The 27,811-nt window shown below is 40.6% G+C and overlaps 1 protein-coding gene across 2 annotated transcripts in view; it reads right to left on the bottom strand.

The window, feature by feature from the left end:
* The window catches only part of LOC144781360 (cholesterol 24-hydroxylase-like), a 256,024-nt gene that overhangs the window by 23,690 nt on the left and 204,523 nt on the right, over positions 1-27,811 (bottom strand). For both annotated transcript variants that reach the window (XM_078660149.1, XM_078660150.1), the window contains exon 14: positions 13,465-13,531. In XM_078660149.1, the coding sequence (XP_078516275.1) occupies positions 13,465-13,531 (67 nt within the window). The remainder of the gene's footprint in view (positions 1-13,464; positions 13,532-27,811) is intronic.

The following is a 27,811-nucleotide window of genomic DNA, read 5'->3' as shown; positions in this document are numbered from 1 at the left end:
TGAGCACCAGACATTGGCTATGTTGGATAATTACTAATTCTCATTGGTCTGTCGTGATGGACTCCCAGAATGGGTGAATAATTTGTAGTCTGCCCACGACAGGTACAGTGTGGTCGGGGAGAAAGATTGGGAAGTCACTGTTTTGAAGTGGGTGTTGCTCCGCGTGCTGAGGCACCACTGCCTCTTCACTTGTTCTTTCCACCTCTGAAGAAACCTCTAAAATAGCCCGTAGTGTAGGCAGACTGGCCTTATTTTTGTTGGGAAGTTGAGGCGTCTGTGGTAGTGAATTTAAAAGGACCCCCTAGAAGTTGTTGTTTCTAATCCTGCTGTGGGCTTAGATGTATCAGTGTATTTTTTCATTTTGTCAAGGGTAGTGCCTACCTGTGGTCCAAAAAGGTGTTCCTTGTCAAAAAGCATATTTAGTACTCCCTTCTGGACCTCTGGTTTGAACATAGAACTCCTAAGCCTTGCCTGTCATCTAAGAAGCACAGTGGTATAAACACCTCTTGCAGTTATATCCACCACGTCTGGTGCCCATCAGATGGCAGTGCTGTTAAACGCTTGACCCTCTGTAACAACATGCTGTCCCCTTTTTCAATATTCCTCCAGGAGGTACTGTAAGAGTACCTCCATTTCATCCCAATGGGCTCTATCATAGCGGGCCAGAAGGGCTTGTGAATTGGCAATGCGCCAATGATTTGCTGCTTGTGCTGCAACTATTTTCCTAGTTGCATCCATTCTCTTACTCTCCTTCCCAGGAGTTGGAGTATCCCCAGTAACCTGGCTGTTAGCCCTCTTACAAGCAGCAGTTGCAACAATGGAGTCTGGTGGAACTTGACTCCAGATAAGGAATGGGTCTGAAGGAGCCGCCTCATATTTTTTGTCCACATGTGGAGTGCCAACTTACAAACAAACTGTCTCTTTAAAAATTTCCTCAGCATGTCTCATCAAGCCAGAAGCATGGGAAAATACAGGGTGTCCCCGTGTGTGAAAGAGAGAGTATCAAATAAAAAGTCCTCTTCTAGGAACTCTTTGCGCAGATCAACATTATGGAAAGCTGCTGCAGTAGCAATAACTTTCTGGAAGGAAGTGGCATCTTCTGAAGGTGAGGGGCGAATGGGATATAGATCTGGATCGTTGGGAGTAATGGGATCAGTGTTGTATGCATCTCCTTGGTCAGGATCCCCTAATGGCTCTTGTAACCCCCATCATCTGTAACTGGCGACCCTGGACGTGAAGCATAAAGTGGGTCAAGTGGTAGAGGTGGTAGTGATGGAGGAGGAGTCAGATGTGTAAGATTGGTGGCTTTATCTTTTCTCTTCTTTTTTTGACAAACAGGAGTGTCTAGGGCCTCTTGGAAGGATAGCTTCCTCTTTGGTGACGGAGAAGCCAGCATCAGCTCTGTACTTTCTTGGAACTGGATTTTCCTTTGGCAAATGTCAATTTCTTTGAGAATGGGCTCTATTGGAGACATGGGGTGAATGAAGATTTAGAGGCTTTCGGGTTCGCAATTTTCAGTACTGAGTCTTTAGGTGTAGAACCAGATTTTTAGCTCGGCACCAAGGTAGTTGTAGTCAGCTGGCAGCACGATCCCTAGGGTCTCCCTCAGTACGAAAAGGATGATGCCGCAGTCTTGGATTTGGTATCAAGTTTCTTTGCTGTGCTTGAGGATGCGGCACCCACAACAGTCTTTAACATCCGACTATGGCCAGGAGGCAGTGGTGGTCCAGCGACCTCTATAGGCGAATGTTATGTAAAATAAACCAATAAACCATAAAACCCTTTTGGTTAAGGTGGCTGGTTTTAAAGATCGACTTTGACTCACATATGTTGTACATACATTAGGCCATCAACGTGCAGGAGCGCACACTGTTGGGAATTCAATGACTGATGAAGCAGCCAAATCTAAAGTAGCCACTACTAAAATAGTCACAGTTATGTGTTCTATGACTGAAATTGGTGATGAGATTTTAGCTGCCATAGCTGCATCTCAGGATGGTTCTGCTTTCCTAAAGGATTTCCTTTAAAATATACATAAGTTCCCTTTGTAACAATTCCTGGGGTTGGTGATCTTCTGATACCCAACCTCGACCGCAGACACTCTTTAATAGTGGTGCTCATGAGGGTATAGCTTCTGCTCATGCAGGGGTGGCTGCCACTGTTTCACTTTTACAGCAACATTATTGGTGGCAGTGTCACCATTATGTCCTATGTTATGACGTTTGTCACCAAATGATGTGTTCTACTGTATCCCGTCCACCTCAGACACACCTTTATGTTTCAAATGAGCTGTTTGGCGGTGTTTATCTTGATCATTGTGGTTCTCTTATCTCTGAGTGGATTCTTGCTCTAGGTTCCTCTGGGTCTGACTACAGCGATCGGCTGATGCTCAAACTGTTATCAAAGATGTGCAGGTCTTTGTCGAGACTAATGCTTGTGGCACTTTCCATTCAGAACAGGGTCTGACTTTTGCCTCCAAAGCGCACCATTATTCAATGACATCCATGGGGGTGCAGGTGCATTTCTCGTCTCCATGTAGGCCTGAGATTAATTCTGTTGTGGAACGGATGAACCGTGACTTAAAGCACCCTTTGACATCCATGGGGGTGCAGGTGCATTTCTCGTCTCCATGTAGGACCGAGAGCGGATGAACCGTGACTTAAAGCACTCTTTAACAGCGAGGGTATTAGGTACGGGATGTGGCTGGTTAACTCATCTTTATGGGGTTCAATGAGCTCTTAATAACCTCCCTAAAAGATCTCTGGGTGGGCAAACCCTGTATGAAATGCTCTTTGGCATCAAGATGCATGTTTCAGACCTTGATGGTCTAGACGTTGTGGCGGCAGCTGCAACCTTTGACGTAGATAGCAAATGTGCTGTCTTACAGGATCTACAAGAATGACCTATTGCTCTGGCTAACGCCCATTTGCCTTCACATCTAAGGGATGCAGCTGTTCAAATTCCTGTTTCTGGCTGCCTTCCGAAAGTGGATGATCTGGTTTGTGAAAAGGTGGTGATCAAGAAGGAATTTGGCCCCTTCTGTCGTGCACCTGTTCCAGTCTTTGCTCTTCAGGGTAGACGAACTGTGATTTTACCCCCACTTCCCAAATACATCGCTTCATTTCCATTTAACATGTCAAGTTACACCACAAGGCCGATTCTCAATAGTCTGCCTTGAGGTGTCCCAACACAATGGTGCTTTACAGCCAGTGAGCACCATCATTTCTGATTCTCCCAGGCTGGTGGAGGGGGATGCTGAGTCTTCAGTTGACCTGATACCTGTTATAACTTCTTCACATTCCACGATGGAAATTGATTATTCTTATCCACCGTTAGAGGACCCTTCTACAGTGCATGCCTCAAGTCTCCACTCATAATCACGGCCTCCTCTATTTCAGCTGAGTTCTTCTGGTTACTATATCGATCTAGATACATTTTCTTCAGACAGTTCTTAGTTGTCTTCTGTTTTGCATCCACCACCAGTGTGGAGTTGTGTTTTCATCTCCTGACTCAAATGCACTTATTTGGTTCCACCTTAGATATATATCTGGATCGTGTTTTCCATGATATTTTTGTTCATGTTGACTGGATTAGTGATTGCTTTTTTCTGTTTGATCAATGGCCATTACCTTCCAGAACGTTCTGCTATAGAACTGCTCAACAGGTTGTTGGCCTCACATTCTTCCTCGCATAAAATGAAAAGAGACCAGTTCCTGGTTAACATTTCAGCGGATCACTGACATAATATTGATGACACAAATATAGAACTACCAAATATCGAGGAAAAAATATAGAATGCAAAAATATCGAATTCCTATCTCCAAACAGGTAAGTACAAAAATATTAAATCAAAAATATCATTGTAAAAAATATAGTTAGTCAAAATATCGATTTTTTTTAAATGTCTTAAAAGTAATTAAAAATTAATTAAATAATAAATATAATTAACTTAATCATACTTAAATAACCTTAAAATTGAAAAATAATTAATGTAAGTTAAAAAACATACAATTTGATTTTTTTATACATATATATATATGAACATAATATTAATAAAAAATATACAATATTTTTACCGTAGGATAGCCGGAGGGTAAAATTTACTATTACCACTCCAGTGAGTGCAACAGTAGAGAAAGCGTTGGATGGCGTAGGGGTAAAAATTACTATTCCCACTCCAGTGAGTGCAGCATTAGGGAAAGCGTTGGATAGCGTAGGGGTAAAAATTACTATTCCCACTCCAGAGAGTGCAACAGTAGCGAAAGCGTTGGATAGCGTAGGGGTAAAAAATACTATTCCCACTCCAGTGAGTGCAATAGTAGGGAAAGCGTTGGATAGCGTAGGGGTAAAAATTACTATTCCCAATCCAGAGAGTGCAACAGTAGGGAAAACATTGGATAGCGTAGGACTAAAAATTACTATTCCCACTCCAGAGAGTGCAATAGTAGGGAAAGCTTTGGATAGAGTAGAACAAAAAATTACTATTCCCGCTCCAGAAATTGCAACAGTAGGGAAAGCGTTAAATAGCGTAGGGGTAAAAATTACTATTCCCACTCCAGTGAGTGCAATAGTAGGGAAAGCGTTGGATAGCATAGGGGTAAACATTACTATTCCCACTCCAGAGAGTGCAACAGTAGGGAAAGAGTTGGACAGCGTAGGGGTAAAAATTACTATTCCCACTCCAGTGAGTGCAACAGTAGGGAAAGCGTTGGATAGCGTAGGACTAAAAATGACTATTCCCACTCCAGAGAGTGCAACAGTAGGGAAAGCGTTGGATAGTGTAGGGGCAAAAATTACTATTCCCACTCCAGTGAGTGCAACAGTAGGAAAAGCGTTGGATAGCGTAGGGGTAGAAATTACTATTCTCACTCCAGAGAGTGCAATAGTAGGGAAAGCATTGGATAGCGTAGAGGTAAAAATTACTATTCCCACTTCAGTGGATGCAACAGTAGGGAAAGCGTTGGATAGCGTAGGGGTAAAAACTACTATCCCCACTCCAGAGAGTGCAACAGTAGGGAACGCGTTGGATAGCGTAGGGGTAAAAATTACTATTCCCACTCCAGTGAGTGCAACAGTAGGGAAAGCGTTGGATAGCGTAGGGGCAAAAATTACTATTCTCACTCCAGTGAGTGCAACAGTAGGGAAAGCGTTGGATAGCGTAGGGGTAAAAATTACTATTCTCACTCCAGAGAGTGCAATAGTAGGGAAAGCCTTGGATAGCGTAGAGGTAAAAATTACTATTCCCACTCCAGTGAATGCAACAGTAGGGAAAGCGTTGGATAGCGTGGGGTAAAAACTACTATTCCCACTCCAGAAAGTGCAACAGTAGGGAACGCGTTGGATAGCGTAGGGGTAAAAATTACTATTCCCACTCCAGAGAGTGCAACAGTAGGGAAACCGTTGGATAGCGTACGGGTAAAAATTACTATTCCCACTCCAGAGAGTGCAACAGTAGAGAAAGTGTTGGATAGCGTAGGGGTAAAAATTACTATTTCCACTCCAGAGAGTGCAACAGTAGGGAAAGCGTTGGATAGCGGGAGGGTAAAAATTACTATTCCCACTCCAGAGAGTGCAACAGTAGAGAAAGTGTTGGATAGCGTAGGGGTAAAAATTACTATTCCCACTCCAGTGAGTGCAACAGTAGGGAAAGTAAATACTTCATATATTAATTAAAATAATGTAAATATTAATACCAATTACAAAATAATTACCAATTTAATATAATATAATAATTAATCAATTAAAAATACAAACAAAAATTATTTATTAGAAATCATTACTTATTAATACAAATTAAGTACCAATTAACAATTAATTAATTAGCAATTGAAAAATAATTAACAATTAATTCAAAATAAATACCAATAAATACATTTACAAATGTAATTATTTACAATTAAATTACTTCCCACCCTATTCCCCTATAAACCCACAACCCACTACAGAAAATAAATTAATAAAATTAACATAATTAACAATTAATCAATTAATAATAATTAATTACCAATTATAATTTAATTAATTAAAAATTTAAAATTAATTAACAAATAATTCAAGATAAATACCAATAAATAAATTAAAACATTTAATCAATTATAATTAAATTACCTCCCACCCTATTCCCCTATAAACCTGCAACCCACTACAGAAAATAAATTAATACAATTACCATAATTATCAATTAATAAATTAAGTAAAATTAATGACCATTTATAATTTGATTAATTACCAATTAAAAATTAATTAACAATTAATTCAATATAAATACCAATAAATAAATTAAAATAGTTAATTGATTATAATTAAATTAGTTCCCACCCTATTCCCCTATAAACCCACAACCCGCTACAGAATTAAATTACCCAAAAATTAAATACCATAAAATTCATAACTTACAATAAATTATAACATAAATATACACTTTTCACACATATATTAACATAAAAAACACTTTAAAAAATTCAATATTATTAAAAAATGTATATATTTAATACCTATATTATATACTTCGATATTTTGACTTTCTATATTTATGTAAATCGATATTAACTTACTTACCTCAAATTCAATATTTGTGTTGTCTATATTCTGTCCATTCGATATTTTGTCCATTAAATTCAATATTTTTGTTGACTATATTCTGTCCATTCGATATTACTGCAATTCTATATTTTTAACTCAATATTTTGACTGTATACCCATTTCAGCAGTCCCAGTCACTAATGGAATTGTATGGGATAAAGTACCAATCGATGTATATTTGGTTCTACAGAGACCTTGCAGGTACCATATGTGTTCCGAGTTTCTATGTGTGATGTATTGCCTGGGTTGCAATCGGATGATTGGGGCCTGGGTTGCAATCAGATGACTGGGATGTTGATACTCTGAATTCAATGTTTTCTGAATTGCAATATTAAACTCTCTTCAAATCTGAGGATTTATATTTAAATTCAGCTAACTATGCTGAGTTGTTCTGTTATCAACATTATGGACATCATTTTTTGCATAAAACAAATGGGCAGCATCCCCAATATAATTATACTCAATGGGAGCATTGCCTTTCTCCACCTCAGGGTAGCTCAAATATATAAAAGATGACCAAATCATACTTTTTTAAATTGGTTACTACTACCTCAAAAAAACGTATGCTTACTCAAAACAAGATAATCTATACAGCTTACTTTATTGATAACCCAGCGCTGAAAGGCTATAATTATTGGAAGGACAATATTGACTTGAAATTGTCCTGGCAAGTCCGAGGTAGAGCATCTCAATTCTGTGCATGTTTGATATCTGTGGAAATGATTTTTCTTAATGATATGAATGAATGAATGAAATATCATTTGTAATGCGCAACTATGCCCAATGGGCGTCAAGGCGCCTAAGCCAAATAAAAAGCTGTATGATTCAACAGACTACTTGTCTGGGATTGGCTAAAATTAAAGAATTGAATACTCCCACTATTTCATCCCTTGCCACTTTTGACAATTGGCAATCTCAAACAAATCACACCAATTAAATAGTATGATACAAAATGATAAATTTAATTCTTCAGTCATGGCTCCGGGTGGGTGGTTATTATGGCCAGTAGACATGAATGTTTGTCATGCTCGTTTTTTAAACTCCACATCTGGGTTCACATCAATAGACCAGATTCCCGGTATTCATAATCCATGCACCCTAACAGTGTCACTACCTATTCCGCAGGAGAATTATACCAACAATGGTTAGAACAATCCACATTGTCTGCAGTGCAACAATATCTTTCTCTCCTATCTGAAGCCATGAATCTGTCTGACTTCCTTTTGGGTCCAAAATCCCCATATTCTAAATGATTTGCTTATGCTGCTTATAATGAAATTTGGAAATTGCCTAAAATGGAAGCTACGGTATGTTTACACCAAATTGATCAAGATAATTTGGATAAAGTGCTGCTGTAGACAAAAGTATTAATACATTGCCGTCTTGAATTTATAGCTTATATAATATTGTATCATCTGTCATTCATATTCTGCAAAGTGATGTGTCTACATTAAATCATAGTCATTCTCAATCATGAAATTTAGTTGGATACGCCGGACACTTAAGAACAGGACCGTTCCTTGGCGTTAACTCAATTATACCACTTTGTTCTCACCCTTTAATTTGACACATAAACAGCAATCAATGGCTATAAAAGATGCAAGCTACACCATGTTACACTTGAACAACTTCCCTTTTCTATAGCGGAAATGTCTTCCGCCGTTCTGTTAATACACATGGTTATCTCGTTGCCCATGTCAACTTTTCAGTTCCAGCTTGCATGAAAACTTCCCAGTAGATAGATACTTGAGAGCAGCTACATGCATGAGTTATGGTCCCCGCCATTTACCTCCCACTGCCAATGGGCTGAGAGAGAAGTTTTCCTTACAGGGGAGGAGTGCGACTCCACTGCCGGTCATTCCCTTGTATGTCAACATGGAAAGATTCATAGTGCCTGTAATGTGCCTGCCCCAATTTGGCTTGTTACTTAAAAGGAACTCCTGTTCCCACAATTATTCCCACTATCACATTGTTTTCGAATGGAAGCTATCTTGTCCTTAATAATCAAGACTTGCGGTTTGTGGGCAGGAATCCAACATGTGGTGTCTGTTTCCCAGTTAGTCACTTGCTGCAACAATGTCCTGTTTACCCCTCCGCACGGGAGTGTAGATAGTTAATTATGGCCTTCCATTCCAACTTTGAAAACAGATTTTAATAAGCTAAGCAGACTCAAAGTGTTATTGTTTCAACAAGAAGTGGCTCTCACTTCAGCTTGTAAAACCTTCATATTGCAGGTGGCGAGAACTTTCAGTGAAATACAGTCATTGTTAAACCCAAATCTCCCACTACATTTTGGTGATCGGATACATAAATTATTTAATGCTTCTGATACCATGGGCCTGACATACTTTTTTACCTTGTGGGCTCCGGCCTCGTGAAATTTTTTCAAACAGTTTTTGGAGCCGGTTACACTTGAACAACTTCCCTTTTCTATAGCGGAAATGTCTTCCGCGGTTCTCTTAATACACATGGTTATCTCGTTGCCCATCTCAACTTTTCAGTTCCAGCTTGCATGAAAACTTCCCAGTAGATAGATACTTGAGAGCAGCTACATGCATGAGTTATGGTCCCCGCCATTTACCTCCCACTGCCAATGGGCTGAGAGAGAAGTTTTCCTTACAGGGGAGGAGTGCGACTCCACTGCCGGTCATTCCCTTGTATGTCAACATGGAAAGATTCATAGTGCCTGTAATGTGCCTGCCCCAATTTGGCTTGTTACTTAAAAGGAACTCCTGTTCCCACAATTATTCCCACTATCACATTGTTTTCGAATGGAAGCTATCTTGTCCTTAATAATCAAGACTTGCGGTTTGTGGACAGGAATCCAACATGTGGTGTCTGTTTCCCAGTTAGTCACTTGCTGCAACAATGTCCTGTTTACCCCTCCGCACGGGAGTGTAGATAGTTAATTATGGCCTTCCATTCCAACTTTGAAAACAGATTTTAATAAGCTAAGCAGACTCAAAGTGTTATTGTTTCAACAAGAAGTGGCTCTCACTTCAGCTTGTAAAATCTTCATATTGCAGGTGGCGAGAACTTTCAGTGAAATACAGTCATTGTTAAACCCAAATCTCCCACTACATTTTGGTGATCGGATACATCAATTATTTATTGCTTCTGATACCATGGGCCTGACATACTTTTTTACCTTGTGGGCTCCGGCCTCGTGAAATTTTTTCAAACAGTTTTTGGAGCAATTCTGGTTGTTATACATTCTATTTTTTTTACAGCGTATTCAGTGGGTTACAGCTGCTGCTCATCTTAATTTGCGGCATTATAGTGCTATTTCTGCTATTCAGCACTGTATGCTTCCTTTGTGGTCCTTCCAGGGGAGGCATCGCTGCAGCTGTACCATGAGTGAATGCTGCAATTTTTTGGAATGGTGCCCATAGATGCTCTGGATGCTGAGTTGTGTTTAACCTTCCTCTATGCTTACTTCACATGTGTGCAACCTGTGTTTCGTTGCATCCAGAAACCCTTCCAAGGGGCCCTGGACGTCTGCCTGGCTATGCCACCACCCGCTGCCCTGGAAAACAAACTATTAATGAGTCCCTTAGTGGCCATTACCAGGACTGTTCCTTGGGCATGGGACTAGTTAATAATCCAGAGCTATGACCAGGGCCGGAGATGAACCCTGTGCAATGGCACAGCGTCTTCTGTATCTCAGTTTCCTCGAATTCAATGCAGGTTGTCCCTTTATGGTCTTGTTGACAGGTGGCACTTAAGAGCACGTTTGTTCCCTTGACCTGCTCAATTGGATGGATGATATTTTTACGTCAGAAGGCTCAGATTTTTTATTGGAATCATTGCACTTGGCATCCCACATCTTGTGCCCCGGCGACATGTTGTAATTGATTACAATGATGTTTTTTTTTTTACATGGCACTTGTCTGTGAGACAATGACTGAACTATTTTTCAAACGCTTTGGGTAGGCTTATCCTCCGATTTCTGTCAAACCTTTGGTGCTACCATCTTCATCAGGGCAGGGTGCCATATGTCCTGTGCAGGCCCATTTTGTTTTCCCTATGTTAGCCTGAGCAACTTGCAAGTTGCACTCTGCTTTGCGCGCCATACCACACTAACGTATTTTGCTTTGTGCCAACTGTACTTGCACACAGAACCTGCTGTTGTTTTTGCATTCTGTTCTTTCTTGGGCTTTAGTCTAAATACCGTAGACAAGGTCAAACAACAATGCCCCTTGTTATTCTGTTCTGGTCAGGCTCTAGCATCTAAACAAAAAACACAAATGTAGCTGTTGTTTAGGAACATGTACTCTTTGTCATATAAGTATGCAGAGACACACTTGTTTCGGGGAGGAGCCCTTGACTACACCTGATATGGAGATCTTCTGATATAAAATCACTTAGGTTCTGTGGGTGGGTAGTCTACCCTGTCTAATATCATGATAGCCCCGTTTATGATTTATGGATTACTTACTCTGCTGACTGTATTTGTGTTAAGCATTGTCTTACTTATTGTGGCACGTTTACTGCATAATAGAGCAAGATAGTTAAAATGAACATTTTAAATTTTACTTGTGTCTCTGTCAAAACTTATTGTGAACAAGTATGAGCGTGAGAGTGAAAGCGTGTATCCTATCATTGCGATTCCTGAAAGAGTCAAGGGTGTTGTGTTCCGGGGTGTCTAATCACTTGTACCTCTGTGAGTGAGTAGGAGGGCCAATGAGACACTATAGCTAGTCGGCCCTTGGTACATGGGCACTAAGGTGGTAGGATAACTGAGTCCCTGCCTGCAAGGTTCTATGATCCCAAACATATTTTGTGAGGCCACAGATTCCCTGCAACAGAAGAAGTCGGTTGAAGAGCAATTGGGAATGTTCGGAAGTGTGATAGTGTGGGCAGGTGCAGATGTGCTTGCCTTCTCTGTGGAGGTGGTGCTTGCATCTCTGACAAAAGGTCACCCCTGTTCATGTAGGAAGGTATGCTAATTCGGGCACTGCAGACCTCCTCCTGCCAACGCTAATATGGTGTGTTGACTCAAAAGGGATTGCCTGAGTGTTGGAAGATTCCATGATCTCATGAGATGAGATGAGTTTGAGACATCCTGTTTGCAACTTGAGTTACTAAGGGATCATTGTCATTGCCTCAACATTGATGAAAAGTTAATGTGGTATTCACATACCAATCAAAAAGAGGGGATAGTGCTCACAAATGTTGCCAAACCCCTCTAAGGAGGCCACCATTTCCCAGTGATGTGCTCTTTAGAAGTGGAACCAGCACTACACTTGGCCAAATAAGACCTGAAGTGAAGGCTGGCCCCTGCTTGCGCACATTGCTAAGTTAGCATAAGCCTATTAGAAGCTTAAACACCATTTTGCCTTTTGCCGCGTTTGCACACAACACTGCATGTAGCTGTTGTTGTAAGTTTAGCTGCATGAATATCTTCACATGCGAATGGCTTGTTTTCAACATCCCTAGAATTACACCGCGACTTTAGTCTGCACAGTGAGCGCTAAAGCCTCAAAGGTTATCATAACAATGTTAACTGTTTTTCGGGCTGATTGGCTCACACTTGGACACAACATACGCGCAGCTGCAGCTAACTGAAATTCTGGCGCCTTTAATATGGTACTTCATGCATGATTTTAGACACATAGAGAAATTACGTTTACAGAGAGCGAGAGAGCTTTTGCACATCCTGATGTGATTCACCTCTGCTGATCTTGGAGGTATGGGGTCCCCTATTGAAGCCTAAGAGACCTTCTATATTTTATAAAACATAGGGCTAGATGTAGGTAGGCTATTACCGGTCGGTAACGGCTGAATTTGGCTGTTACCGACCGGTAACAGACTTTTCCTATGTAGGAGGCTGTTTTACAGATTCGGTAAATAACGAATCGGTATTTACCGATTCGGTATTTACCGAATCATCATTTACCGATTCGGTATTTACCGAATCAGTAAATGAGATGTAGGAAGCACTGTAAACAGTGCTTCTGGGCTTTAAGGATTCGTTATTTACCATCAACTATGATTTCTCCTTTTGTGTTTTATGGAATTGTAACAATGCTGATCGTATTATTTTTAATCATATGCCTGCTTATGTAAGCAAAAATACTGCATCTTAGAGTACGTTGTTAAAATAAACATTTTAAACGTTATCGTGTCTCTTTTTACCCATGTTGTGGACTGGTATGAGAATAACAAACGAAAGAGTGTTCTTGATTCCCACAATTCCTGAGAGTAACCTAAGTCGCATGCCCTGCGTTGTCTAATCATTGGTTCCTTTGCTATAGGACGAAGAGCTAATGTGACACTGATGCTAGTCGGTTAGGGGTTCTAGGTACTCAGGTGAGTTTTTTGGTTCACCACAATTCACTGAGGTCCTGGGTCTCTGTGCACATTTCTGTGTCTGACAAGAATCCCTGCAACAGACCTAGTTTAAAAAGTATGATCAGTCAAACAGACAACCCTACTATAATGACAGCCTGACCAAGAGGTGACCAAATATTGGCCATGTATATCTGTAATGAAGCTGCAGTTTGTCATGTCTATGAGTTGTGCTGTAAAATATTCTCAACACATTTAGTTCAAATGATCACAGCCAGCAGTGTTATAAAACACCTCAAAATGATCTCGCATTGCTTTTAGAGTAAGGGTATCAAACAATATATTGTTCTGTATGTTGTGATTCTCTAAGAAACATAATGCAAAAGGAGCAAGGATCCTGGGGTGGTGTGATCAAAGACAGTCTACAAAAGTCAGGGGCACGAGGACTACATGTTTAGAAAAGATACCTGCTAACTTACAAGGAACAATGGGAAAACAATCTGCAGAATTAATCTCCTGAGAGGGAAATTCAATGTGTTTGTACAAATAGCTAAATTAATGACAACAGTATCCTAAGCATTACATTCTTACCTGTGCAAATACCTGTCCAATGCAGGAACGTGGCCCCAGGGAAAATGGGAAGAAGGTATAATAAGGCCTATTTATTAACAAAAAGAAAAAATATGATCAATAATGATAATTAGATCACTACATCAAAGGAAGAAACAAAATAGTAATACAAAGTGTAATATTGCTATGAACATAGGTGCCAATTAAAAAAATATCCCCTCACAGAAGAGTGACATACAGTGATATGAGTAATATAAACCTTGTGCACCACCATTTTTCACTAACTCTTGTAAGTATTCATTGTGAACAGTGCTCTGTTTCTTGCTTGATACAAACACACACAGAGACACACAGTCACTGACAAACAAAAGCCTACAGTGAAATTATTAATAGGTTTGTTTATACCACCGTCATGTATGTTTACAAAAACTTTGAAATTAAGTGAAAAAAACATAGTGATAGTGCAAGTGATTGTCACTAATCAAATCCTAAAAAATGCCAAAATTCGCCAGTTATGATTAGTCAACTAACCATTGCTTGTGTCACCGTAAAGCTACGTTTATGACCATTTTTGCTTTTGTAGATAGCCTGTTTTATGTACCACTAGTTAAAGGTTAATTTGAGCATGGCAGGTGCGTAAGTTATGCTGCGCTTCGGTATTGTGTTAGCTGAACCATAACTGACCTTTAACTGTTTTTCTCTGCAAATGAAATTTTTTAAAGATGTCCCACATTCACCAGCCATCTGCCCATTCTGTGCTGTATACAGATAGCCTTCAGCAAGGCCTTTCGTCCAACACCGTTCACCATGTGCTGAGGGGAATGGCCTTGCACTGGGCCTAATTTGCTAACTCGCTACCAAATTTCACACAGATTTCGAGACAGTGCTAAAGTTATTAGTGAATGAAACATGTATTGCTCGCCCACCTTTTCTTGCCCTGCTTGATGGATCTGTTTAAAATAACAATCTGCGAGAAACCAAACCTGTTGAACGTCTATCTAATTTTGTGTGAATTCTTTAAGCTGCACCAAATTTACCTGCAAATCAAAAGTTTCTTGTCACCTGCCCTTCAACTTTAACCCCTCCATTCTTTGACACCCACACTTTAATTTTAACCCCCATACCTGCACCATTTGGACCTGCATGAAATTGCACCATGTGTAAGTTGCTAAGTGCATACCACTGTTGTTGAAGATTATCTAAAATACTGACAAGGTTATTCACAAATTAAAAATTTTTTGCCACCCAGTTAACTTTGCCTCAACCTTTTGAGGCATTGGCAGAAAACTTGACATAGTAATAGAAAATTAAACCTTCCAAGTTTCTGCCAAAGGTTGCACAGATTAATGAGATAGTACTACAAATATGACCAAACACACACATTTTTGCCCATCTCATTTTAACTGGGTTCCCTTTTGATGGATCTATACTTATTTGGAAATACCAAAAGTAATATCAAGAAACTTTCCACACAATTCACAAAGATAAATTTAGACCTGAATTCTAGGTTTAGACCTGAAGTCTAAGTTTACTTTCAGGCATAATTGTCTGCTAATTTTCAGGGCATATTTGTCAAAGGTTGCAAAAGTTATAGGCAAATCAACAAATGTCTTTTGAATTTACACGATCTAGAAAAGTTTAAGGCTTTCAAGTCCATTGGCACCTTTTTCAAATACTAACACCTAAAAATTACTGAAATGATTTGCATCAAACCACAAAAAGCACTATTTTTAAATAAATGTTTATGCCAAACATGGAGTAAACATTTCGTAGGTTTTTCTGTAGCTGTAGGAAAAATTTCCTTTGGGAGTTCAAAAATCTATTTGTTCCCATTTTTAACTTTGTTTCCGCGGCACAGCAATGCATAAATATGGCATATCAGATCTTAACTGCTTTGGTTAAGTGAGTGACAAAATGGTGCATATCAATCTAATCAGTCTACCTGCATGAAGAGGTTAAAATGTAGAGATATTTAGACTATTCATTTGAGGAGTTCTAGAAACCCAGTTTTGTGAACCTCTGCAAATCCAAATATTCAAACATGACTCAACAAAGGAGCATTTTCTCTTGTAATGCATTTTGGTGTAGTGATTCCAAAGTGGAGTCCATGGACCCGAAGCCCTCTGCTAAACTTGCTCTTCAATTAAATATAAAAAAAATGCAGTTTGTCATGGAGGTTTTGATTCATGGGGCGGTGTTTGCAACTCCCAAGGAGGCAACCATGATCCTCCAACCCTGCCTCGGGTCACTGAACCCACAGCAAACTTTACAGGGAAGGGACTGCAAACACAGGGCAAATGTCCTGAACCAATGCTGCCCCTTTTGCGGGTGCCATAAATCTGATACAAAGCGGTACAAAAGGGGGTGGTGATGGATGGAGCATCTGAACCTATCAAACACTCACACCCAGTCAACAGATCTGGGTTTAATCCATCACCGTTCTTTAGCCCACTCTGCCAACCCAGTTCAGACATGGCCATATGCAAATCAGTCTGACCCTGTGCCTCATGGGAACAGTCCAGCCCAAACTGCCAAGCCATTCTTTCCCTGGACCAGATTCAAGCTTCCTAGGACCGGTTTCTTGCATTACAGCCGTCTTCAGCCAGGCTTGCTTGAATCCAGTGGCAAAGTGAGCAAGGGACTCACGTCTGAGCATACCCTGCCAACTTATGGCGAACAAAGCGCTACAAAAGGGGGTGGTGATAGACGGAGCATCTGAATCAATCAAACACTCACACCCAGTCAACAGATCTGGGTTTAATCCATCACCGTTCTTTAGCCCACTCTGCCACCCCAGTTCAGACATGGCAATATGCAAAATGTGGAGTGCAAGAAAACGATGGATTTAGGCCCAGATCTTTGTACTGGGGTGAATGTATGACATTGTTCTGCATTCTGTCCATCAACTGTTGTTTTTGCATTTGTCACCCCGAGTGGGATGGGTATGCTCAGACGTGAGTCCCATGCTCTCCACACCACTGGAGTCAAGCTATCCTGGCTGAAGACGGCTGATAGCCAGAAACCGGTCCTAGGATGCTTGATTCCGGTCCAGGAAAGACATGGCTTGGCAGTTCGGGCTTGACTGTTCCCATGAGGCACAGGGTCAAGGCTGATTTGCATATGGCCATGTCTGAACTGGGGTGGTGTGGAGTGCACAAAAACTAAGGATTTAGGCCCAGATCTCTGTACTGGGGTGAATGTATGACATTGTTCTGCATTCTGTCCATCAACTGTTGTTTTTGCATGAATCTGATACAAGGCTCAAGGACTCGGCAGAAGGTTTAACTTGAGTCCACAATCCCTTGATGGTTCACAAATCCCATGGCACAAGTTCTACGGAAATTGTGGCCAAAACTTGCTGCACACAAACAAAGGTCCTATCTGTAAGTGTGGCCTGTCCACGTGGGTTGGGCACAGGGCTTGGCAAAAGACCAGGTAATGCTTGCCATCCCCAATGCACACAGCCAAAAACTGAGCACAAAGGAAGTTGGATGCCCTCTGCATGTCAAGGTCTGGTGATAACAAGCTGTGCACGCTTGGGGGGGTTGAGTGATGGATAATTTATCTAACTATGACTGGAGAAGTTCAATGGCTATTAGTTTGAGTTTTCTAACTATAACTGCATTTCAAATGTGGTTTTCAGTAAATTGAAAGTTCAGTGAGTATATATAAATATACCAGTGACCAAGGCTATGGTCAAACACATTGGGGGAATCTATATCATTAAACTGATTTCGCCACAAAGGAAAGTCTGAGGTTTCATTGCCACGTGGAGGAGTGATGTGTATATGTCTATATCTCTATATCTATATCTATGTATATATATAGATACATATATATATATATAGATACACATATATATATATATCGATACACACACACACATATATATATATAGATGCATATATATATTTAGATATGAAGAAACTTGCCGCTTGCAGGACACCACACAGGATACCATGCCGATAGAAAGCAACAAAGAGTCGACCCAAAAGTGCTGGTGCAAGGTGATTTAATCAAATAAAGCCAGCGCTGCCGCCATGACGCGTTTCGCCTTCGAGAAGGCTTGATCACATGACAAACTGCATAGCAGTAAGCAGAACTTTTAAAGTGACAGTGCATAATTAGGTGACATGAAAATGGAAAAAATGCTGAGTTGTAAAACGCTGCAATCATGCAATCGACGTAAGTCATAAAAACATGTCTTTACAAAACATCAAATAGTGGTGCTTTAAAAGTAATGTAGTTGGAAATATACGCTTTGGCAAATATAAAAGCAATTTTCCATATCACAAACCAAAATAGAACAATATATTGACAATATATATACACGATAAATAGTTTCATCTATGTACAAGAGCGATGGCTCATAATCAAATATATTCGGTTTGTATGATGAATAAAGTCGATCCGTGCAAATTCAAAGCAGCAGCGTTGATCCAAATTCATAAGACAATATGCCACAAAAATTCTAAATAGAGCCCTAGTGGGCTGGTCACAATGTCTGCCAAAAATGTATAAAGTGCAAAATAGTGATTGTGCAATTTTCTCAATAAAGTGCTCGAGTTAAAGACAGATAATTCCTAAAATACAAGTTAAAATCAAGTTACTCATAAGAGTTCATTTCATTATAATTATATACAGTAATCTGTACGGAATGGGAACTAATGAGGGGGAACAAAAAAATCAAGAGAAACATCCGGACAGGTCTGATGGGCATACTGAATGGTTCTAAAGACAGGTATAAAGGTCCTCTCTGTCATTGAGACCAGTGGGATTTTTTGTGTTGGGCTCCAAAATGTATCTTGTCTCAAGAAGATGGAGTTTGGCCTCACGGTCACCTCCTCTTCTTGAGACTTCGACACAGTCAATTAGAAAGAATTGGAGCCTATCAGGTATGCCTTCATGTTTTTCTTGAAAGTGCCTGGCAACTGGGTAATTCTGATCATGTCCTGTTATTGCGCGTATGTGTTGGAGTATCCGTTTGTGGGCGGGCAGTTTGGTACTGCCCACATATTGGAGCCCACATGGACACTCCAACACATAAATAGCGTAATCAGTTTTGCAGGTGAGCCACCTGGAAATAGCAGTAGGATGAAGGGACTTTGAAAGTGCGTCCGATTGCTACCAAATCGGCAGGCTTTACAGTGTGGACACACTTTAAAACCCTTCTTTAGAGCTGACCAAGTGGTAGAGGCTTTAGGCTCTAGGGTATTACTAACTAGAGCTTTAGACATTGAGGGGGACCTCCTGTATGTTAATACTGGTTTAGGATCCATTTTGTGACCAATCACTGGATCACTTCGGACCAAATTCCAGTTGTCATTTAGAATTTTCCGAAGGGCCCCATGCTGACGATTATATGTTAAGATTACACGTGGGGAACCAGTCTGAGCCTCCTTTGGCAAAGATATATCAGAATTGATGTTTCTATTTCTGGAAATCAATGCCTCCTGCCTGCTAACTGAATTGGAACGCCTGATCGCCTTGGTGAGATTCTCAGGCGAATAGCCTCTGGCCAGGAAACGTAACCTGCATGCCTCCTGTGCAGCCACACATTCGGCATCTGTACTGCAAATTCTCTTTATTCGGAGCATTTCCTCAAACGGAATGCTCCTAATCAAATGAGCCGGATGCTGGCTGTTGGAATGCAGAATAGTGTTCCCTGCACAGGGCTTCCTGTAGAGTCTAGTATGTAAAGTGGTGCCTATCACAAAAACCTCGACATCCAAAAAGCAAATAGAATCAGAACTCATGTTGGAAGTAAAATTTAAATTAACATTGTTCACATTAATTAAATCAACAAAGGCCCTGGCACTGTCATAACTGCCTCTCCAAATAAGAAAAATATCATCAATGTAACGTACGTATAAAGCAATGTTGGTAGAAAAAATATTATGGTGTTGGCCGACTAGGACCTGCTCCTCCCATAGCCCAACGTGTAAACACGCGTAGCTAGGTGAGAAGCAGGCCCCCATCGCCACACCTCTGACCTGGTGGTAGATTACGCCATTGAAGATAAAAAAGTTCTGTTCGAGACACATTCTGGTCATTTCTACCAGCATCTTATTGTGTGCCGTCGGTTGCAGTAAATCCCTATTTAGATAGTAGTCCAAGGCCTTGAGTCCATCATGATGTCTGATCGAGGTATAAAGGGATGAAACATCCAATGTCATTAATACCATGTTCTCTTCCCAGATGAAATGTTCAATTTTTTCTAGAAAGTCAAAGGAGTCCCTAACATAGGATTTGAGACGCTTGATATGGCTCTGTAAAAATAAGTCAATGTATTTGGAAACATGTTCCAAAGAACTATCAATGGCCGAAATAATAGGACGACCCGGTGGTAAATCAATGTCTTTGTGAATCTTTGGGATCAAATAAAATGAGGGAATAACAGGATGATCTTTTCTTAAGTATCTGAACTCATCATGTGTGATTAGTCCTGCACTTCTCCAAACTTGAAGTTTCTAATGTTGTTCAATCCATGTGTTCTTTACAATCTGGATATTGCTTCGGCGGTAACAAGAAATATCGTTGAGTTGTAATTCCGCTTGTTGGAGATACATTTCTTTGGGCCAAAGGACCACATTTCCGCCCTTATCGCCTGTTTCACAATGATGTTATGATCCTTTTGTAGTTTAGCGATCAGTTGTTTATAACATCGATTTTGTTTAGAAATGTGGAACTTCTTTTTGTTGGTTGTGGTGTAAAGTTGTTTCATATCACGAACCACACTCTCCTGAAATATATCCAGATTGTCACGAACCATAATAGGTTGGAAAGTGGATTTGGGTTTGAATGGAGTGACATGTTGTCCTGTTAAGTCCAGAGGGACTTCTCTTGTTGTTTCCAAGGCTACCTCATTTTGAAGGTCCCAAAGAGTATCAAAGGTGGCCTGGCTCTGACTGCTGGTTGGGACGGGATTTAACATTGTCTCAGATGGAATATTCTTTTTAGGATGTACTTCAAAAAACGTTATGAGTTTAAGCTTTCGTGTGAATCGATATATATCCATGCGTGTATCAGCATAATTTAAGTTGCATGGAGGACAGTATGATAATCCCAAATTTAACACAGCAGTTTCCGCTGGAGTGAGTTTCAAATTAGAGAGGTTGACTACTGATTTTGTTTGGTTTTCCGGGTTTTCCTTTGACTGCATTTCCAATGTCCCTGTTTGCCAGCGTTGTTGCCGTTTGAGGTTCCAGGTGCGCTGTTTGCGGCGTTGCCAGCGTTTGAGGTTTGCCCGCTGTTTCTTGGCGCATATGTTTTGTGAGATCTTATAGTCTCGCGTCGGTCCTGGCACAGGCAATCCACCTCCTGTGCTAGGGAAAGTTTGGTAAACCCCAAATTTACCTCGCGAATCTGTTCTACTTCTAAATCGCTTTCCACCGCAGAACTGAGGCTGGAGAAGGAAGTTGCTGGTGCTACCGTATCTTCTCTTGTAGGCTGGGTAGCCATATTGGAACGTGCTTTCGCCTTTACTGCATCATATCTCTTGGCGAATGTGAAAACTTGTCCATTGAGGTAGTCAATACGGTCCCTCTCAAACTTAAAAGTTTTTCTTTTTTTAATAGTCTCTTCTTCTTTGGCCAAACGAGTCATCATATCGGCTCTCATTTTGGTGATTGAATGAGTGACTTCTATTTTGGTTAATTCATCCTCTAAGGCATCAATCTGTATTTGTAATTTGATGCGATCACTTTCGGCGTATTTCACTAGGATGCGCAAGTATACACTGGAGCAGTTAAGATTTGCTTCTGCCCACTCCGCTAGCATGGCAGGGTCCGGGTTTTCGTAGCTGGGAGCGATGGTACTTCTCAACCCCCTAGGCACTCGACCCACCTCTAAGTAGCGGGAAAGGGAACGGTGTTCCCACCATTTAGATTGTTCAGCGCGCATAGCGCGTTCCAACTTTTTAAATAAATCTTTTGTAGTTGTAGTTCCCGTTTCCTGTACGGAAGACATGATGTTTGACGATCCCCCAGCCGGGGAATCAAGAAACATGGAATCAGCTGCCTGTGCTTGATTGCGCAGTCTGTCGGCGGCCATGATTATGAGCGCTTAATTTGTGGCTAATGTAAATGCACTGAAACTGCAAACTGGTAATTGGAGTGAATGTCCTACCAGTTGCCGCGCACACTCCCCTCTGCCGTTTCCTTGGTGTTTTCCGGAGTTCAAAACTCAGAACCGGTCTCCGTGGCACAGAAGACGAAGGCTCTGGTCGCAATCCCGCTGAAACACATCTAGGGTAAAGCAGGGGCGTTGCCGCGTTCTCCTCGCCGGAGATAGTATGTAGTTCCGGTGAAACCAGAACAGAAACTTCCTGCCGCGTTGCCCTCGGTGGGAAGGGGTCCTACTCGTACCTGGAAAGCATAGGTACTTTATATGAAGAAACTTGCCGCTTGCAGGACACCACACAGGATACCATGCCGATAGAAAGCAACAAAGAGTCGACCCAAAAGTGCTGGTGCAAGGTGATTTAATCAAATAAAGCCAGCGCTGCCTCCATGACGCGTTTCGCCTTCGAGAAGGCTTGATCACATGACAAACTGCATAGCAGTAAGCAGAACTTTTAAAGTGACAGTGCATAATTACGTGACATGAAAATGGAAAAAATACTGAGTTGTAAAACGCTGCAATCATGCAATCGACAGAAGTCATAAAAACATGTCTTTACAAAACATCAAATAGTGGTGTTTTAAAAGTAATGTAGTTGGAAATATACGCTTTGGCAAATATAAAAGCAATTTTCCATATCACAAACCAAAATAGAACAATATATTGACAATATATATACACGATAAATAGTTTCATCTATGTACAAGAGCGATGGCTCATGATCAAATATATTCGGTTTGTATGATGAATAAATTCGATCCGTGCAAATTCAAAGCAGCAGCGTTGATCCAAATTCATAAGACAATATGTCACAAAAATTCTATATTTAGATATATGTCATGAGTGATTTCATAAATTAGGTCATAGAAGATGTAATGAGTGATGTCATCTGTGACGTCATAAGTGGTGCATGATCGGGACATAAGTTAAAGTTAGTGCTGCTAACTATAACTGGTCAATTTCTATTTTTTTATATATATTTTTTTCTACTGAAATACTAAAGGTCAAAGTAATGTTATAGTTAGGGGAATTTGTGACTGGAAACATTAACATTCAAATTTACCAGTTATAGTTAGCAGCACTAACTATAACTTGTGTCCCGATCATGCACCGCTTATGAAATCACAGATGACATCACTCATGTAGTACCACACTACCTTAACAAGTACATAGAAATTCATAAACATTTTGCACTAACTATTACCCTATTACCACTTGATGGGGCAAAAATACCAAACCTAACCTAATACCTAATACTTACCGACATCTGAAGGCTTAACGAAGAACATGTGCAAAGTGTACCTAAAAACAACATGCCTGACTTTAACTCTCGTAAAGGCAGTCATTAGCCAATCAGCTAACGACTTGTCGTCACTATGTGCTGTGGTGAAATACCTCCACATTTTGCTAAAATACTTCTGCAACAGCTCTCACAAAGTTTAAATACATGAAAACGTTTATAAAATAGTTACACTACTTAGCTGCACTACCCAAAATAATCATCTCCGCACCATAACATGTAATCCTGCCAAGATTTTACAAAATCCGAATTACTGTTTTCAAGATACTCAAACTACAAAAGTGTATGTAAAATGCATTGGATTTAAGCACATTTGGGACACCCCATCATTCACATATTTATTATAATATATATTTTGGAGATATAACATCTTTTCACCCACTTTAACGGTACATTTCCTTTAAATTACACACTCCACTTTACGCCACTCCACTGTATAACTGTTGACGTTAAGCTGTTGTATGCTATTTGTAGTATGCTCCTCCACTTTACAACACCACAGTGTGCAGCACTACATTGTACGAAAATCCACTGTACATTACTCCATCCAACTCCACTGTACGCTACTTCACTAAGCTCTACGCTATTATACTGTTTCTCACTGTATTCTATTACAGTGTCATGTATGCCAGTTGACAGGGCGACCCTACTCTGTACTGCTTACAACTGTGCGCTATTATACTATACACAGCTCCACTTTACTATAGTCAAAAAAAGAGACCCCCTGAAAATACTAGAAGTACCTAGAACAGGGAAAATACAAATATGAACAATAACAGTCACTAAAACAAACATAGTGCATCATGATGGACACTTAGTAATTATGATCATGTATACTTGACTAAAATTGACACTTGACAGACAAAATATCAATATTTTTCTATGACACAACAAAAACAAATCAAAAAAAAATTGTGAATATAAAAGAGTGGCTGTAGTAAATGGAAAGACCTTTAAATTCACAAAATTATTTTTGATTTTTGTTTTTGTTGTGTCATATAAGAATAATGATATTTTGTCTGTCAAATGTCAATTTTAGTCAAGTATACATGTTCGTAATTACCAAGTGTCCATCATGATGCACTATGGTTGTTTTAGTGATTTGAGTTTATGTCAAAAAAGGATCTTTTTAACCGTTATATGAAAAGATATTAATAAAATGAAAGATTTAATCTAAATGTGTTGTACACTGGCTCTTAATATATATCAAATATTCTTACAAATATAGGGCTTGAGATGTTTATATAGCCCTTTAATGGCCTAGGACTGTTATTGTTCATATTCACAGCTCCACTTTACACCATGTTATTCCACTATGGCCCACTTGATGGCATACTACTGTAGAGTACGCTATGCTACTCCAAGCTAGGGCACTCGATTGTACTGAAATGTGGTATGCAGTATGAACCACTGGACTGTACTACAATCAACTGTATGCTATTTCACTTTACAAGTCTTCATTCTGCCTCATGCCATTAAACCACACTTCACGGTATGTCACTAGACTCTATGCTTTTATATTTAACCCTACTGAATTGTACAACACGCTACTGTATGCTATTCCAATATAAGCCACTCCAATGCAAGTCTGAACACTTAATGCCACTAAACTCAAAGTTATGACACGGAACATTACTCAGTTCTATGCTACTCCACTGTACCACACTACACTTCAGGCTACTCCACTATATGCTATTGCACTGTACCCTATTGCACTGTACCCCACTGTAGTGTACGCTATTCCGCTCTGCATCACTGCACTGTACGGCACTCCAATATACAACACTCTACTTTACGCAATTTTCCTTTACAACACTACACTGTACCACACTCTACTTTACAGAAGCCCGCTGTACACTACTCATCTGCACCCTAGTCCACTGTATGGCACCCCACTGTACCTCTCTCCAGTGTAGGCTATTCCAGTTAATGCCACTCCACTGTATGCCACTCCCCTGTATACTATTTCAGTATACTATATTCCTATTTATGCCCCTATACTGTACAACACTCCAGTATATAGCACTCCACTGTATGTTGGTACAGTGTACATGAATCCACTCAACGCTATTTACAAGATGCAAGTCTCCTTTACTGCACTCCACTGTATACCACTGCACTGTATGCCACTACACTCTGTCACTCCAATATAAGCCACTCTATTGTAGCTGAGTTCACTCTATGCCACTCTACTGAATGCGATTCAACTCTACGCAACTCCACTGAATGCCATTCCAGTATACCTAATTCCACTTCACACCACTCCACTATACTGTAATATAGTGTACCACAGTAACCTTTAAAACACTATACACCACTATATTGTACCACATTCCACTTAGTAACACTCCACTCCATAAGATTAAAGTGGACGAATATTACAAATGTGTAACTAACATTATAAAAACTATTACAATTAACAAAAAACACAGTTTAAAGATAGGTTGTATTTAGGGAAACTTTACTTATGTTTAGTACACAAACCCAACCTAAACTACAAAAACATTAGAAATTCTAAAGTTTTAATTATCTGTTATGTTTATGGTTTTATGCACCACAAATGCACCCATTGATATCTTAGTTGTGGCAAACACAACTTAAACTATACAAACACAACAAAATAAAAAGTTATACTTATGGTTTGACGTTATCATTTACACACCACTTTCAAATTACTTCAAGTTATACTTATAATTCACATTTACACTTATGCACCACCTTTAAATTATCACTTTCACAACTCCATTCACTGTCTTGTCACCCCACCTCATTCGCCACACTACATTAACTATAATTCGCCACTCTACCATGTTATGTATGTTATGAAGATTTATATAGCACACAGCTACTCCCAAGAGTGTCCCGGCACTAGAGACTAACCCTGGGCGAAGCACTACGCTACGCTCGCGGAGTTTGCGAAGTTTTCGCAACTTCGCACTACGCGAGCTGCACGTAGCACAGTGCGAACATGCGTAGTGCAGCGTAGCGTAGTGCAGCGGTAATTTTTTGCTTGTTCACGGTCCTGAACTTCATGTTCGCGACTGCGAGCAAGCAAAATGACATCCCGGCGAGATTCTCAACGTGAGGAGGTCAGGTTTCTCATTGTGAGTGGTTGCGCATGCTCGCGACCGCTCTCAATGAGAAACTACCTGTTTGCGTTGAGAAAGCTGCCGCTCGAGTAATAATCTACTCGAGCAGCAGAAAACTACAGCTCGCACTGTGCAAGATGCCGTTTTCAATGCTTGCACAGTGCCGGATGCTTGTCCGCACTGTGCAATCACTGAAAACGCATCTTGCACAGTGCGAACATGCTACTACGCAGCTCGCGTAGTGCTACGTGAAGTTCGCGTAGTGCGAAGTGCACTTTGCGTAGCTTCGCGTAGCGCTACTTCGCGAACTACGCCCACCCTTACTAGAGACTAGATGGCACCAACATATGAAACTTATACAAATTGTGAGAAAAGCCAGATTTTCAGTTTCTTTTTCAAAGATGGGAAGGTTCTTTGTGGAACGCAGTTCCCTAGTGAGCTTGTTCCAGTTGAGAGGCCCTAAATAAGAGAATGATCTGCCGCCTGTTCTGAGCCGGCAAATACGAGGGACTTTCTCAAGGTGGCGGCATGAATGTAGTCATGGATCCTCTCTCTCAGATAGCAGGCACCTGTGCCATTCAGGGCTTTATGCATTAAAACCATGGCCTTACATTGTTTCCTTTTTCTCATTGGGAGCCAATGAAGAGCCTCCAAATGAGCAGTCATGTGTGATCAAGGGGTAAGATTGAGTAACCGCCGAATTCTGTACCACCTGAAGTCTGCACAGAAGGTGCTCTGGGAGGCCAAGGTAAGGAGCATTACCATAGTTCAGTCTTGGGGTTATTAGTGCTTTGAATACCATTTTCCTAGCAGACTCTGACAGAAGGGTCAGGAATGTTTTCAGCATTCAAAGTGTTCCAAAGCAGGAGCTTTTCAGAACCTGAATATGAGGTTGAAAGGAGAGGGCACTATCAAACTTAATGCCTAGGTTCCTTAAAGAACTATGTTCAGGGGCCCAGATGTGAGGCCTCCTTTTGTCAGCTTGATCTCCAAAGGGTAGTGGAAGATGCACCAAAGATCATTATCTCGGTCTTACTCTGGTTGCATTTTAGTTTGTTTATAGCCAACCACTAAAACACCTTGGAGAGCCTGTCTAGCTCCTCTCCCTTTCCACAGGAGAAGAGAAGCTGGGTGTCACCTGCTTAGGAGATTACTTTCGTGCCCAGCAACTCTGCCAGTGCTGCTAGTGGAGCAAGATAGACATTAAACAGGGTAGGGCTCAGCACTGAGCCCTGAGGAACCCCAGCAGTCGGTGTGCGAGCTTTGGGCGAAAAAGGAGACAGCCAAACTTCTTGGCTTCTGTTGACCAGAAAAGAGAAGAGCCAATTCAGGGTAGTGTTCCTAATCCCTATTGCCTGAAGATGTTCGAGCAGCCTTTGATGAGGAACAGTATCAAAGAGCGTAGATAAATCCAGCATAATCAGGATGGTCTTGGGTGCCTCTAACTTATTCCACTACTTCCAGGAGCGCTGTTTCCGTGCTGAAGGGTGGCCTGAAGCTTAATTGACTAGGTTGTAAAACCTTGTTCTCCTCAAGGAATTGGGACAATTGTCCATTAACAGATTTTTCCAATATTTTGTAAAAAGAAGAATTGAGGGGCATAGGTCTGTAGCTTGATGGCTGGTTCGGATCAGCTATGGGTTTTTTGTAGCAGAGGTAGCTCTTTTTCCCTTCTCCAGTGTGCTGAAACCTTGCCAGATGATAGAGAGATGTTTAGTGTTCTATTTACAATAGGATTGATGACGTGGGCAACCTTAGTCAGCATATCTGTCGAGCATGCATCAAAAGGAGAACTTGACTTCAAACTCTTAATAGCTGACAATGATATCTCCACTGATATCAGGCAGAGAGTGGCACA

This window comes from Lissotriton helveticus, chromosome 9 (assembly GCF_964261635.1).
Source record: "Lissotriton helveticus chromosome 9, aLisHel1.1, whole genome shotgun sequence".
Classification (NCBI taxonomy): domain Eukaryota; kingdom Metazoa; phylum Chordata; class Amphibia; order Caudata; family Salamandridae; genus Lissotriton; species Lissotriton helveticus.
The sequence above is the reverse complement of the archived record's forward strand: the minus strand, read 5'-3'. Positions and strand labels throughout refer to the sequence as shown.